Source organism: Mobula birostris, chromosome 5 (assembly GCF_030028105.1).
Source record: "Mobula birostris isolate sMobBir1 chromosome 5, sMobBir1.hap1, whole genome shotgun sequence".
In the NCBI taxonomy this organism is placed as follows: Eukaryota; Metazoa; Chordata; class Chondrichthyes; order Myliobatiformes; family Myliobatidae; genus Mobula; species Mobula birostris.
Window position 1 is genome coordinate 57,699,540 of NC_092374.1, and position 15,785 is coordinate 57,715,324.

At 40.3% G+C, this 15,785-nt stretch overlaps 1 protein-coding gene across 3 annotated transcripts in view; it reads right to left on the minus strand.

Moving 5' to 3' along the window:
- Window positions 1-15,411, minus strand: part of trmo (tRNA methyltransferase O) — a 41,805-nt gene extending 26,394 nt beyond the window's left edge. Inside the window, exons 1-3 of one of the 3 annotated variants that reach the window (XM_072258052.1) lie at window positions 15,289-15,411; window positions 9,475-9,629; window positions 2,348-2,522 (exon numbers count right to left, since the gene is read on the minus strand). In XM_072258052.1, coding sequence (XP_072114153.1) covers window positions 2,348-2,522; window positions 9,475-9,629; window positions 15,289-15,290 — 332 coding nt within the window. In that variant the 5' untranslated portion in view covers window positions 15,291-15,411. Of the gene's footprint in view, window positions 1-2,347; window positions 2,523-8,418; window positions 8,651-9,474; window positions 9,630-15,166 lie in introns of all 3 variants that reach the window. The other 2 variants (XM_072258051.1, XM_072258054.1) reach the window with 2 other exon arrangements.
- Between the last annotated feature and the right edge of the window lie 374 nt (window positions 15,412-15,785).

The window sequence follows — 15,785 nt, forward strand, 5'->3', positions numbered from 1 at the left end:
TCATTGAGTTATAGAGTCAGTCGTAGAAAACTACAGCACAGAAACAGGCCCTTTGGCCCATTTAGTCCATGCCAAACAGTTTAAACTGCCTAGTCCCATGACCTGCATACAGACCAAAATTCTCCCACCCATGCATCTATCCCAAACTTCTCTTAAACATTGAAAATGAATCCATCATTCACCCTGGCCGCCTGCTCCGCACTCTCACCACGCTCTGAGTGAAAAAAGTTTCCCCTCATGTTCTTCTTAATCATTTCACCTTTTAACTTGAACCCTGCCTCTATCAAATCTCCCCTCAATCTTCAACATTCTGGGGAATAAAGTTCTAACTTATTCAACCTTTCCTTATAACTCAGGTCCTCAAGTCCCAGCAACATTCTTGTAATTTTTCTCTGCACTCTTATTTACATTTTTCCTATAGATAAGTAACCAAAACTGCACACAATACTCCATATTAGACTTTATCAACGTCTTATACAACTTCAACATAATATCCCTATGTTTCTACTCAATACTTTGATCCAATGTGCCAAAAGCTTTCTTTACGACACTATCAATGAATTATGGGCCTGTATTCCGAGATACCTTTGTTTTACTGCTCATGTGTAAGACCTACCCTGGTATGTCCTCCCAAAGTGCAAAACTTCACACTTGTCTGCATTAAGTTCTATCTGCCATTTTTCAGCCCATTTTTCCAGCTGGTTCAGATCCCACTTCAAGCTTTAATAGTCTTGCTTGCTATCTACTATACCCCCAATCTTGGTGTCATTCACAAATTTGCTGATCCAGTTAAGAATATTATCATCCAGATCGTTAATATAAATGACAAAGAACAGATCCAGCAACACTTCACTAGTCACAGGTATTCAGTAAGAGAAGCAACCATCTACTACCACCCTCTGGCTTCTCCCGCAGCCTCAGCTTGAATGCCAAGTAACTAAATCTTCTTGACCAACCTCCCATGCGGGAACTTATCAACTGCCTTGTTGAAGTCCACTTAGATAACACCCACTGCCTTGCCTTCATCAATTTTCCTGGCAACTTCCTCGAAAAACTCTATAAGATTGGTTAGTAATGACATATCACACACAAAGCCATGATGACAATCCCTCATCAGTCCCTGTCTATCCAAATTCTCACATATCCAGTCCCTTAGAATACCTTCCAATAACTTTCCCACTACTAATGTCAGGCTCACAAACCTTCAATTTCCTGGTTTATTTTTACTGCCTTTCTTAAATAGCAGAATGATATTAGCTGTCCTGCAATCCTCTGGTACCTCACCTGTCACTAAAGATAATTTAAATATCTCTGCTAGGGTCCCTGAAATTTCTGCACTGCCTCCCACAGACTCAGAGCGAACACCTTCTCAGCCCCCGGGGATTTATCCATCCTAATTTGCCTCAAGAGAACATACACCCCTTCCTTTATAATCTGTATAGAGCCCATGACCTCACTGCTTCTTTGCCTTACTTCTATAGACTGTGCATCCTTCTCCAGAGTAAATACAGATTATCCATTTAAAACCTCCACCATCTCTTTTGGCTCCATGCATAGATTACCACTCTGATCATCCAGAGGATCAATTTTGTCCTTTGCAATCCTTTTGTTCTTAACATATCTGTGGATGGCCTTACAATTCTCCTTCACCTTGTCTGCTAGAGCAACCTCATGCCTGCTTTTAGTCCTTCTAATTTCCTTTTTAAGTGTTCTTCTGCATTTCTTATACTCAAGTACTTCATTTATTCCGATCTGCATGCACCTGCTACCTCCTTTTTTCCTTAACCAGGACCTCAAAATTGCTTGAAAACCAAGATTCCCTACACCCATTATCCTTGCTTTTTATTCTGACATGTACAAGCTTTGTACTCTCAAAATTTCTCTTTTCAAGGCCTCCCACTTACCAACTACACCTTTATCAGAAAAGAGCCAATCCATACTTGCCGGATTCTTTCTGAAACTATCAAAATTGTCCTTTCTGCAATTTAGAATCATTAAACACTGACAATGTAATTACGTTGGAGCACTAAAATGCTTCAAAGTAAAGTTGCGATCAATTTATTGTTCACAAAATTTATGGATTATATTCATTAACACAATAAATTACAAGGTATTTCCTAATTATACGAACATAGATTTTCAAAATTATATTAGCATAATTACAAAATTATATTAAAATTATGTAAAAAATGTCAGCTGCTCGGCAGGAAAGGCTACATGTGTGGGAACATTTCAGTTACTAAGCAGTCCCACACCTGCACAGCTTAGAGGGAACAGTGATTATTACACACAAAGATTAAATGATGCAGTTCAGACAAATGTGTTTTTACAATTAAAGTCAACTTACCAAACATGTGAAAATTGTTCTAAGCCCATGAGTGAATGCTCCGCATTAGTAAAAACAGTCTTGCTAATTTTAAGTCGTGCACGAGACAAACCACAAACTGTTGGTTGCCGAGGTGTGCCATTTTTGGCAAAGAAGCAGGATTCAATGTATCCTATGGGTGTAGTTTGAATGTTTCCTTCAAAATGACCAAAACATACTTGTTGGTTTCATGACATGAGTAAGAAACTACAATGAAATTATACTATACTTAATTCTGCTATAACACTTTTCCATGATGCAAATTGGATATAAAGCAAATGATGAATTGGGGAACACCATATGTATTTTGCAGACCTAATTGGTTATAATACTATTTCATTCGGGAACTAAACCCCAGTAATCAGTCTGTTAGGAACATAGTATGCCAGTTTCACCATGGGAGACCTTTTGACAGTTACTTTGGAAATTGACAGGCAATTGCTTTTATTGGTACTTAGAAATACAATTATAGTGTAATAGCAGAACCACCTGTACTTCCATTTCTAATCAGCAGGTCTGGGGAAAAATGCTTATTATATGTTGACTTGAAGTATAAGCAGACTTTTATGCAATAAAGCTACTTACCAATGCTATCAGTAACCAAAGAGATATAACTTGGCAATTTATTTATCACTTACATCATGGGTAAAGCCCTCCAAACCATTGAGATATCTACATGAAATGCTGTCATAGGAAGGCAGCATCCATCATCAGAGATCCCCCACCACCCAAGTCACACTCTCTTCTTGCTGCTGTCATCGGGTAGAAGTACAAGAGCCTCAGGACTCTCCGACTCTCCCCACCAGGTTCACAAACAGTTACTGGAATAAAAGGGAATAACTACACTCATTTGTTCCATCATTGAAATGTTCCTACATGAGATAATGAGATAAAGGATTCAATCTCGTTATCTCACGTTCTCCTTATTTATTGCTATTTATTCATATTTGCATTTGCACAGCTTATTGTCTTCTGCACTCTGACTCTGGTTGACCTTTCAATGATTCTGTTGCAGTTATTATTCTATAGATTTGCTGAGTATGCCCACGGGAAAATGAATCTCAGGGTTATATAGGGTGACATACTTGTACTTTGATAATAAAAATGACTTTACTTTTAACTTTATATATGAAAGTAAATTATCATTGACCAACAGGTATGGAATTTTATAACTGCAGCTGCATACAAAGTTTCTCCAAATTGAAAACTTTACATTTTTACATCTCTGTAAGGCCATGTCAAATTTGTTACAATTTGTTCAGTAAATGTGATTCAAGAATGTATTTTCATTAGAACCACAAAAACACACCCTCATTTCAATCTTCTATTTTCACCTGGCTTTCTAATTCAGTTCATTTTATAGATTTAATAACTGTCACTCATTGCTGTATTTTGAAATCACGTTCACACAAAGTAAAAGCTTCCACCAATGTTTATACAATAGGTTCCCAGGTTTGGACAGGTTCTATTCCTGAGAACTGTTCGTACATTGGAAATAAGCAAAATTTGTGTGTGGGATAGGACCTGCTGTGGTTCAGGAAGAGTGACAGCTGGCCAGCCTCAACAACTCAGTGAGTGAGTCTGCTCAATGCTCAACTTAGCTTAGTTCGACAGCTGAGTTGTTGCTGCTCAGGAAGGGTTGCTGAGAGAAGCCATGCAAAAAATGACCTGTTCCCACTCAGCAGAAGTTACCCACAGCCAGAAAAATGTAGGCCCATCCATCCCGCCAGTCCCACAAATGCTGATATGTATGGGAAATCCACTAAATTGAGTATTCATAACTCAGTGAGGACCCATATCCTAAAGTTATAATCTAGGACCACTAAATCAATAAACTTAACCAAACACTACATGTGCCCTCAGACAATTATTATTTTGATACCCAAAAATCACTATCAGAGTCCTGGTTCACCCAAGGCATGTGATACGTGACTACGCCACCCAGGATTTAAGAGCCACCACTAACATCCAAAGTACTTTCAAATGTATAACATCATTTATTAAATAAGAGCTTACCCAGCCTAATGCAACCCAACCCATACTCAAGGACATCATTTTCTTCAAAATCAACCCAACCTAAATCTTATACATGCAGTTTCCTCTCGCTAGATCCTAATTCCTTATTTAGTCGTTCTTTGAACAGAGGCAGAATGGCATAGGACAAAGGACACCATGATAACCCTGCTGTATAGAATTTTATTCTGGTACTTGAAAAAGAACCAGTAGTTCTCAATTCAAGTACAAAGACGTATTACTTCAGCAATCAAACCCACTTCAGCAACATAGACAAATACCATCTGAAATGAAACAAAAAATGCTGTGAAACTCAGCAAGTCAGAGAGTGTTTACATAAAGAAAATTTGTCAATGTTTCATGTCTTGGCCATTCATCAAAATTTTAAAAAAGGGGTGCCAGTTAAATTATAATTTGGAGAGAAAGCATGGGAGGGATAGGTAGAACAAGTCAAGAGTTAAAAGGACATAATGGCAATAGTTAGCCGGCCAGTGGTGAAGTGGCATCAGCACTGGACTTCAAGGCGAATAGTCCCAGGTTTGAATATGGTCAACTCTTTGCATGCTCTCCATCCATGCTGGATTGAACATTCAGCTAGCAACTAGGGCTCATAAAAAAAGTCAAATGCTACAGGAATGGCTGCCCATGTGTCAGAAGGCACGAAAAACAAACAACAATAATAGCAATAGTTACTATGCATAAAGCTTCTTGTACTGTGCAATGAGTTGTTAAATGTAAGGCACTGAGACCACCTAGTAGGTTTAACTATTACAGAAGGTTAAGAAAAACCAAGCCCATTGCCTGTTTATTATTTCAGTAATATTGTAAAGACAGACGCATTCGACTGCACAACAGGTAACTGGGTGATGCATACTGAACAAATTGATCAGTATTTTAAAGAAAATCGAATAGCCGATGAGAAATGAGTGCCAGTTTTGCTAAGTGCAATTACCTAGGCGTTTGACTGCTCCAACCAAACCAGACAAAGTGAGTTTTGCTGATATCGTGAACATAACAGAGGAACGTTTAGAACTGAAACCATTGTTGATTGCACAATGCTTTAGGCTTCATAAACAGAATCAAAAGGCAGGAGAGTCCATTTCAGTTTACATGAATTGAAGAAGTTTTCTGAGCACTGTCAGTTCAATAATGGGCTTAATGATGCACTCAGAGATCACTTGTCGAATCTTACAAGAAAGCAATCAAAAACTGCTCTGAACTGAAACATTTAAAAGAGCAGTTGAAATCACTGTATCAATAGAAACAACAGCCAGAGATGCAATTGAGTTGCAGTCAAGAATGAAAGTAAGCATGAACAAAATTGCAATGGCTAAACAGAAACTGTCCTGGCTGAACTAAATGTGTTGTTGTTGTGGCAGGGGCTCACAAACACCAGCCCAATACAGGTTACATACTAAAAGCAGGTCGGACAGACAAAAATAAATGGACTGCACAGAGGAGAGAAAAAGATAAAATAAAAATCAAGTTGCAGTTTCAAAAAGAGCACTAAATCTGCATGCCATTGATGAAAAGTCTGATAATGATGAAAGTGACACAGGACTGACAGCCTAGAGACTTACAATGTGAAATCGGACAGGAGACAAGCAATGTGGCCAGAAGTGAACGGCATATTCATCAAACGCAAACACGAGGAAATCTGCAGATGCTGGAGATTCAAGCAACACACACAAAAAATACTGGTGAACGCAGCAGGCCAAGCAGCATCTATAGGAAGAGGTACAGTCAATGTTTCGGGCCGAGACCACTTTTCCCGAAATGTCAACTATACCTCTTCCTATAGATGCTGCCTGGCCTGTTGTGTTCACCAGTATTTTTTGTGTGTGTGGCATATTCATCAAAATGGAATTGGACACTGGCTCAACTAAGAATTTATACTGGAGACAAGATAACTCCTGAGGGAATGACAGCTCTAACTGTGAAATAAAACAACCCACAACTGTGTTGCCACCCACAGCTCTAAGCTGCTAATTAAATTTGGGAATGACACTACATTGATTGGCCTAATTGCAAACAACAACGAGGTGGCCTACAGGGAAGAAGTCATCACTCTGACACAGTGATGTCATGAAAACAATCTCTCCCTGAATGTCACAAAAACAAAGGAGCTAGTTGTGGATTACAGGAGGAATCCCTATTAACCCCAATTAACATCAATGGCTCTGGTGTTGAGAGGGTAAACAGCTTCAAGTTCCTCGGCATCCACATCACCAAGGATCTCACATGGTCTATACACACCAGATGTGTTGTGAAAAAGGCACAACAGCGCCTCATGTTGAGGAAGTTTGGTATGGGCCCCCAAATCCTAAGAACTTTCTACAGGGGCACAATTGAGAGCATTCTGACTGGCTGCATCACGGCCTGGTATGGGAACTGTACCTCCCTTAATCGCAGGATTCTGCAGAGTGTGGTGCGGACAGCCCAACGCATCTGTAGTTGTGAACTTCCCCTGATTCAGGACATTTAAAAATATAGGTGTGAAAAAAGGGCCTGAAGGATCATAGGGGACCTGAGTCACCCCAACCATAATCTATTCCAGCAGCTACCATCCGGGAAACGGTACCGCAGCATAAAAGCCAGGACCAACAGGCTCTGGGACAGCTTCTTCCACCAGGCCATCAGACTGATTAACTCACACTGATTTGAGTGTATTTCTATGTCACACTGACTGTTCTATTTATTATAAATTACTATGTTTGCACATTGCACATTTTGGCAGAGACATAAGGTAAAGTCTTAACTCCTCATGTATGTGAAGGATGTAAGAAATAAAGTCAATTCAATTCATTTCAACCAATGAACCACATTGGGCTTGTATGTGGTACAAACAGGAGGGTCAGAATTGTGGGGCATTGAATGGCTGAGACAACTACAACTTGATTGGAGATCCATCCACTATTTGCATGCCACATCCACTGCAAGAATCAGCTGAAAGGGAATTAATTAAGGTACTGGTTCCTTAGATAATCTGTGATAATGCAGCCAGTGAACTAGATAGTATGGAGGCTGGAGGAATTCTCTTCAATGTTGAGTGGAGCCCATGGGCAACGCCAGTGATTCCAGTAGCTAAGAAAAATGTATCTGTCAAAATCTGTAACTATTTTAAGGTCACCATCAACTCATTATTGAAAGTAGATCAATACTCTCTGCCCAGGATAGAGGATATCTTTGCAAAGCTTTCTGGAGGGAAACTTTTCAACAACGTAGACTTAGCTCGGTTAGCTGAGGCTTACCTACAGATGGAGATGGAAGAAGGGTCCAACAAATTTCAAACCATAAACACTCACAAAGGGCTATAATGGGCTTATTTTTGGAATAGCATCTGTACTCTGGCAGAAAGCTATTGACCGGATGCTGTAAGGCTTCCCAGGCAGTGTTACCTGGATGACTTCACTATTACTGGTGAGCATGACAAGCAACATCTCCAAAATCTCAAAACAGCATTAAAAAAATTAGTAGATTGTAGGCTCAGAGCACGATGCAGCAAGTGATTTTTAAACCAAGCATCACTTCCTGGTCACACCAATGACGCACAAAAATTACACGAGGGCACTGAGAAAATTCAAGCAGTGATTGCTGCCACAAGGACAAAGGGTGTGTCACAGTTCAAGTGCTTTCTAGGAGAGAGGCCTTCAGCCTGGTTTGGGGTGTAAAACGTTTAAACCAGTATTGTATTGATCATTACTGATCATCAATCACAAGTGTCCATTTTCATTCCAGACAGCAGCAACATGAGTGCAGAGATGGGCTCTGTTTTTCTGAGGACACAATTGCAAGAGTGCATTCAAGAGGACAACTAATCACAGAAATACTGATGGACTGTCCCATTTACGTCTGGATAAGGAAATAGCTGAAATCTTAATCCTCTAGACATAATCTCCCTATAGTAAATTGAAAGTCTCCTTATTACAGCAGAGATGATCCAGAGGGAAACCAGAAAAGACCCCACATTGTCTCAAGTCTACACGGCAACCCAAAATGGCTGGAATGTGCATCAGAAATTTCAGTTCCTCCATTCTTACCAGCACTGGGGTGAACTTCCCCTCGATGGGGTTTCCCTTGCATGGGGATTGAGAGTTGTTGCACCATCCACGCTGAGAGCTAAGATGATGGAGCAGCCACATGCCTGTCATCTAGACATGGTCAAAGCTCTGTTTGGTGGCCTGGGATAGATCAGCAGATCGAGCAGCTTGTCATGCACTGTTCAAGATGTCAACACGTCCAGAAGATGCCAAGAGCACTGCATCTCCATCTCTGGGAATAGAATGATGACTGACAAATATTATTTGGTCTGCTCTGATTTTTAAAAACGATAATCCAAAGGCCAGCAGATCAAATAAAAATAATTCACCACAGCCAAAATTAAATTCTACATTAAAGTTAATAGCTTTTTCATCCCTAGTTATCAAAGTTCGAAGTAAATTTATTATCATCGCATAAATATATACGTCACCATATACAACCGAGATTCTTATTCTTGTGGGTAGATCAATAAATCTAATAACCATAATAGAATCAATGAGAGACTGCGTCAACAGGGCGGATGTACAACCAATGTGCAAAAGACCACAAACTGTGCAAATACAAAAAGAAAGAAAAAAAGCAAAAATAATAATAATAAAGAAATGAGCAGTAAATATCAAGAACATGAAGTAATAAGTCCTTGAAAGTGACACCAAGGTTGTGGGAATAGTTCAGTTGAGTGAAGTTATTCTCTCTGTTTCAAGAGCCTGATGGTTGAGGGTTAGTAACTACTCCTGAACCTGGTAGTGTGAACCCTGAGGCTCCTGTACCTTCTTCCTGATGGCTGCAGCAAGAAGAGACCAGGCTGATGGGGATCTCTGATAATGGATGCTGCTTTCCTGTGATAACAGTGGCTCCATCTATGGCCAGCATCCTACAGATACCAAAGACTAATTTTATGACTTATTGAATATGAATCATTCTTTAAAATACTACGAACCATAATGCACCCTAATGAATGCTTGATAATATTAAATAATGTACTTTTCTACTGCTGCTAAGGAATATAGAGGTTAATTTTCAAATTAGAACTTTAGCTAATTATAATTTCTTACCTTTCTCCAAAGATAGAGATTGTTGATTTCTGGTGGGAACATCATTCTGGATGGGCACATCAGCTTGGCTAGATCCTCTTTTCAAACTATACAAGAGAACTCGTAGATCTTCAATTGATTTCTTATGTACATGAACAGCTTTGTTAACTTCTTGCCTAAGATTTTATATATTTAAAAGAGATCATTAGCAATATGGATACATTTCAGAGTAACTCTTCCTTTGCAAAGGAATCAACAACTCTGAATTAATCTAAAAGTTACCCATGTCGGAAGACTTGGTAATTAGACAATTTTGTAACAGTATAATACACAATACAAAAAGAAAAAGTACATTAAACAAAAGGATTACCTTACAAGAAGTGTTAAGGGAACCTTTAGAATTCCACCTGCTATGCATGATTCTTTCTACAGATCACTTTTAAGATATTTTGATTCTAGAATGCATTTAGAGCACCACTGCGTGATTTCAACAACTTGCGTACGGTATGGTCTCTTTAGAAAAAGAAAGACGGGAATTCCTGACAAATGCAGATACTGAGCCTATAAAGATATTACGAAGGGCTGGGAAACGCTCCTTTAAAAATATAATAAAGGACATGTCTAAAAGAAGAGCATGAAGGCCTTTCGGAATAGGGAATTCCAAGGCCAAAGCAACACCATGAACACCAATGAGGAGATGATGGACATGGAATGATTTGCTGGAAGAAGAGCACTGTTGAAGAGCAAACTGTTTCCATTTACAGAGCGTTGCTGAAAAATTGTGGGCTAGATTTACACGGAAGAAAGCTTTTGAGATATCTGGAGGACCAGAAGCCAACATATTTGTACAGAACCATTTTTGAAACAAATGCAGCAAAACAATTTCACATTCAACTAATTGTATTTTTTAAAAATCAGCATTAACTCTTTATTGACCTTTAGGTTTCCTTGCTCAAGTTACTGGTCAAAAGCTACCTAATAAAATTTTAGCAACACACACAAATCTTACAAATCAACACCTCAGCTTTTTTTCCTCTAGTCCTGCTGAAGGGTTTTGGCCTGAAACATTGACTGTATTTTTTTCCATAGATGCTGCCTGGCCTGCTGAGTTTCTCCAACATTTTGTGTGTGCTGCTCGGTTTTCCGGCATCTGCAGACTTTCTCTTGTTGATGAGCTAATAAAATTTGAAATGCATTAATCAAAGAGTGTGTTCAATATAAGTAAAAACAGAACTGACTGTATTTTCAGAAATATTTTCATTTACCGAGCACCTCCCTTATCTTTTCCTAGGTCATCCTAATCCATTTTACAACAAATGGAAGTATTAAGATGGAGTTATGACTTTAATCTAGTGAAGAATATCCAACAATTTGTACACAGCAATTGTCAAAATGCATTCCAGAATCTAAATATCTGTTCAAAGTGATCTGTTTGTCCACAAACAGTAATGAAAAAGAACACTTCAGATGCTGGTAAAGTGGAATAAAAACAATAGAAAGTTGAATATAGTCAGTAGGTCAGGCTGCTTAAATGTCTCGCAATCTAACATCTGTCCAATACAGAGTCTCAACCCTAAATGTCAACCATTCTTTATGCTCCACAGATGGTGCTTGACCTAGTGAGTTCTTCCAGCAGTTTATTAGTTAACCACTAGAAATAGATTATCTTCTTTGGGATGCTGGTTCAAGGTATAACCAAGTAATTGGAAGGAATGCCCTAATGATCTTCAAGGTGGCAGCCAGAAAATCTTTTATATCCAGATGGGGCTCAATTTAATGTCACTTCAAAGAAAACTGCATTCCATTCAAACTAGCTGGAAACACAGGTAGCAAAATAAGAGTGAGATTATACCAGGCAATCCAAGAATCAAATAAAAACAGAAAATACTGGAAAGATTTAGCAAGTCAGGCAATATATGTACAGTGAGTGATACACACAAGATGCTGGAGGAACTCAACAGGCCAGGCAGCATCTACGGAAATGAGTACAGTCGATGTTTTGGGCCAAGCCAATTTCCAGCATCTGGAGATTTTCTTTTGTTTGTGATCTGTACAGTGAGAACTGTTAATGTTTCAGGTTAATGGCCTGTTAAATAATTTTCAGCATCTGCAGTTTTGTGATTTTTAAGCAATTAATAAATCCCTCTTTTCCAATTGGAAGTATAACCAACCTATACCCAAACCAATTCCATTTGTTCCTCTACATCAGGTTTCTGTCCTACTCAGACTGAAACTCCAATGGAGTAGAAGTAGTGCTATACTGTCAACAAGATAAAAAAGGCTATCTGCCCTCACAACTGAGCAAAATTTCTAGTAAATTTTAAAAAATGAAGATGTGGATATTTAACAAAGGTCTGCTACCCCATTTCTTTCTCCACATATGGTGTCTAGCCCGAGTTTTTTAAGCATTATCTGTTTTATTATAAAATATTCCAGGGCCACAGTATGAAAGAATGGGGCAGTTTTATCAAGAGTCCCGGAGGCAATGTTTATCTTCTAGTCAGTATCAATAAAGCATCTAGTCTTAATCGCATTACAAAAAATGGCCATAATCAAAAGCCAAGACAAAAATAGGAATACTGAAAATGCTCAATAGGTCAGGCTGCATTTGTGGGAAGAAACAAAATCAATGCTTCAGATTGAAACCCCTTCATCAGAACTGAAAAGGAAACAAAAGTTTGTAAAGCTACGGAGAGGGGGACGTGTCTGACAGGTTAATATTGGGGTAATCATGGTGTTAGAACTGGGGTAACTATGAGGATGAGCTGAATTAGTTGATCAATGAGGGAACAAGGACAAAAGAATGAGTGAGATTTGAAATGCAGAGTGCAAAGACAGGCCCAACTCAGGCTGGGGATATCCTCCACTCCCAGAGGGAAATAAGGTTTAAAAAAAAGATGAGCTGGTATGATAGGATGAACGACTGATCCAAACTAGGAAACCTCATTACCTAAAGTTGTAGAGTTCAATATTATGCTAATAAGACTCCATCCTGCCCAGACAGAAAATGAGGTATTGTTCTGGACACATTACAACCTTTTGGGCTCATTATTGAATGCTGTAACTTCAGGTATTTTGATTCCTGTCATCCATCATGTAATATTACCTCAGCTTATAGATTTATTTAAATTCCTTGTTTACCTCTTTGGTAGCTCTGGACTGGGCCCATTAAACAGCACAAAAACAGACCCATAGGCCCAGCTGGACTGTGCCAACCACAGCATAGCCCTTGCTGGTCCCAGTTGCCTGCATTCAACACAAACTCTCAGAGCCCTTTCCCTTCAGGAAAGGACCATTTGCCTTTCCAAATGTCTCTTAATTGTTATAATTGGAGCTGCCCTGGCCACATCCTCTGGCAACTCATTCCAGAAACCACCCATTCCTCTCTGTGTAAAGCAGTTACTTTTCAGGTGTATTTTAGATCTCTACCCCCTATCTTTATCCACTAGTTGTAGCTCCCCAACCCTCAGAAGAGAATATGACTTATTTATACTCTTCATTTTATGAACTTTTGTGAGGTCATCTCGCAATCTCCTATACTTCAACCTCTCTCTATAATCAGGTTCTCTAGCGCAGGCAGCATCCTTGTAAATCCCTTCTCTACCTTCTCCAGCTTGACGATGTCTTTCCAATAAGAGTGACCAGAAGTGTACACAATACACCAAGTGTGTCATTACTTGCATAACATGGACATAATGCCCCTACTCCTAAACTCAATGTCCTCACAGATGAAGGGTAATACACTAAATGTCTTCTTCACCACCCTGTCTATGTGTGGGCCACTTTCAGCACACTTGTAGCCCCAGGTCCCTATGTTCCACAACATTTGTCTGTATCCTGCCATCCACTGCAGAGGTCCTATCCTGGTATGAATGTCCAAAATGCACCACTTCATGCTTGACCCAGTTGAAATTTATTTGTTGCATCTCACCTCATCTCCCTTACTGATCAAGATCTCCTCATAATTCATTGTAAACTGCTTCACTATCAACAAGACCTATAACTTTGCATCAGCAAACTTGCTAATCATACCATGTACAATCATATCCAAATTATTTACATAGTGAGTAAAAGGTCCCAACACTGAATCATGAAGCACCCCACTAGTCAGAAGCCACCAGGAAAAGAAATGACCTTCAGTCATCACCTGTTTCTTAACAATGAGCCAATACTGAATCTCATGTAACCTAATCTTTCAGATAAGCCTGCCAAGCAGGACCTTGTCAAAGGCCTCACTGACATCCACATTTATTTATTTATCGATACAACCTCCACTGCCCTACCTTCACCTATCTCCTTAGTTAGCTCTTCAAAAAAAAGTCGAAATGATTCATCAGACATGAACTCCTGGACATGATTACGTGATCAGAGGTGGAGGGGGTCAGTAACTTTAAATTTCTTTGCATTATCATGTCAGAGGATCTGTTCTGGGACCAGCATGCAAGTGCCATTTCAAAGAGAGCACAGCAGTATCTCTACTTTCTTAGAAATTTGCACAGATCTGGCACGTCATCGAAAAACTTAACAAACGTCTACAAATGCATTGTGGAGTATCCTGACTGCTTGCCCCATGGGCCGATACGGAAACACCAACGTCCTATAACAGCAAAGCCTACAGGCAGAAAGCCCTCCCCAACATTGACATCTACAAGGAGCACTGCCTCAAGAAAGCAGCATCCATCAACAAGGACACCTACCATTCAGGGTATACTCTCTTCTCACTGCTGCCATTGGGAAGGAGGTACAGGAGCCCTAGGTTCCACACCAGAAGGTTCAGGGGCAATTATTACCTTCCACCCATGAAGCTTCTGAGCCAGTGTGGACAACTTCACTCACTTCAACACCGAACTGATTATTGAACACAACCTACGGACTCACTGCAGCTCATGTTCTCAGTATTGTTTATTTATTATCTGTGTTGTGTTTTTGTATTTGCAGTGGTCTTCTTTTGCACTCCAGTTACGTGTCAGTCTTTGTGTGTAGTTTTTCATCGATTCTATTGTACTCCTTTGTTCTACTATGAATGCCTGCAAGAAAATGATTCTCAAGTATACGGTGACATACACTCACTTTGCCATTAAATTTACTTTGAACACTTACAAAACCATGCTGACCTGATTCCTCATCAGGTATTGACCATCCAAGTGATGGATGGCTTTGCCCCTCAGAAATCGCCCCTTTTTCTCCTCCTGTACATAACTACCTCATCCTTTTGTCTAACTTGTCGCTAAATAACTGCTCCCATTCACTGAATGATAATCTACCCTTGTTTACAACTAATTCCCTTAGCCACCCAGTATTTTATCCCATCACAGACTGCAGCTCACCAAGTTTATTCAGTTCCATTCTGTTTTGACAGTCTTCAATCCAAGTTACCTAATCATTTCTCGCCCCACAAATGCAGCCCATTCTGTTTTGTTTTGCTTTATCACATTGCTGCTTGTGGATCACGCTGTGCATACTGGCACTTCCTATTTACATTCCAAAAAATCGGACAGGTGTATGGATAGGAACGGTTCGGGTGGATATGAGTCAAATGCAGGTCCAGTTCAGGAAGAAACCTTGACCAACATACACGAGTTAGACACAAGGGCCTATTTCCGTGCTCTGTGATTATAGACCTTCGGGAACGGCGTGAAGAGCGTCCTACAACCGGGACTATTGTCTGTGGCCGCAGACCCCACCCCCCTTCGCTTCGGTCCCGCTCCCTCACCTCAAGTTCTTCAGTTCAGCCCTCAGGGTGCGGGCCTGAGCCAGCAACAGCTGCAAGCTCACCGCCCGCGCTCCAGCACAGCTATCGGCTCCTGCTCCCACCGCAACATCCAATCCACTCACATCCATGACACCAACAAGCGCTCCACAACCACCCACGCGATCTGCCTCTGCCGCTGCCGCTGCCGCTGCCGCCGCCGAGCCCCCACCACGTGATCTGCCGCCGCCGATTCCCACACCACGTGATCTGCCGCCGCCGAGTCTCCACCACATGACCCGGAGGGCCTCGGTTACCGTGGCAGCGGATTGGCCAGTGGGATTCCCTTCGCATTCAAAGTTCAAAGTGCATATAATCCTGAAGAAGGGTTTCTGCATGAATTGACCTGACGAAAGGTCTCGGCCTGAAACGTCGTCTGCACCTCTTCCTAGAGATGCTGCCTGGCCTGCTGCGTTCACCAGCAACTTTGATGTGTGTTGCTTGTCAACTGTTTATTTATTTTCCGTAGATGCTGCCTGACCTGCTGAGTTCCTCTAGCATTGTGTGTGTATTGCTTTGGATTTCCAGAATTTTCAGACTTTCTCGTGTTTATATTATCAACCATGAGATTGTATTCCTGCAA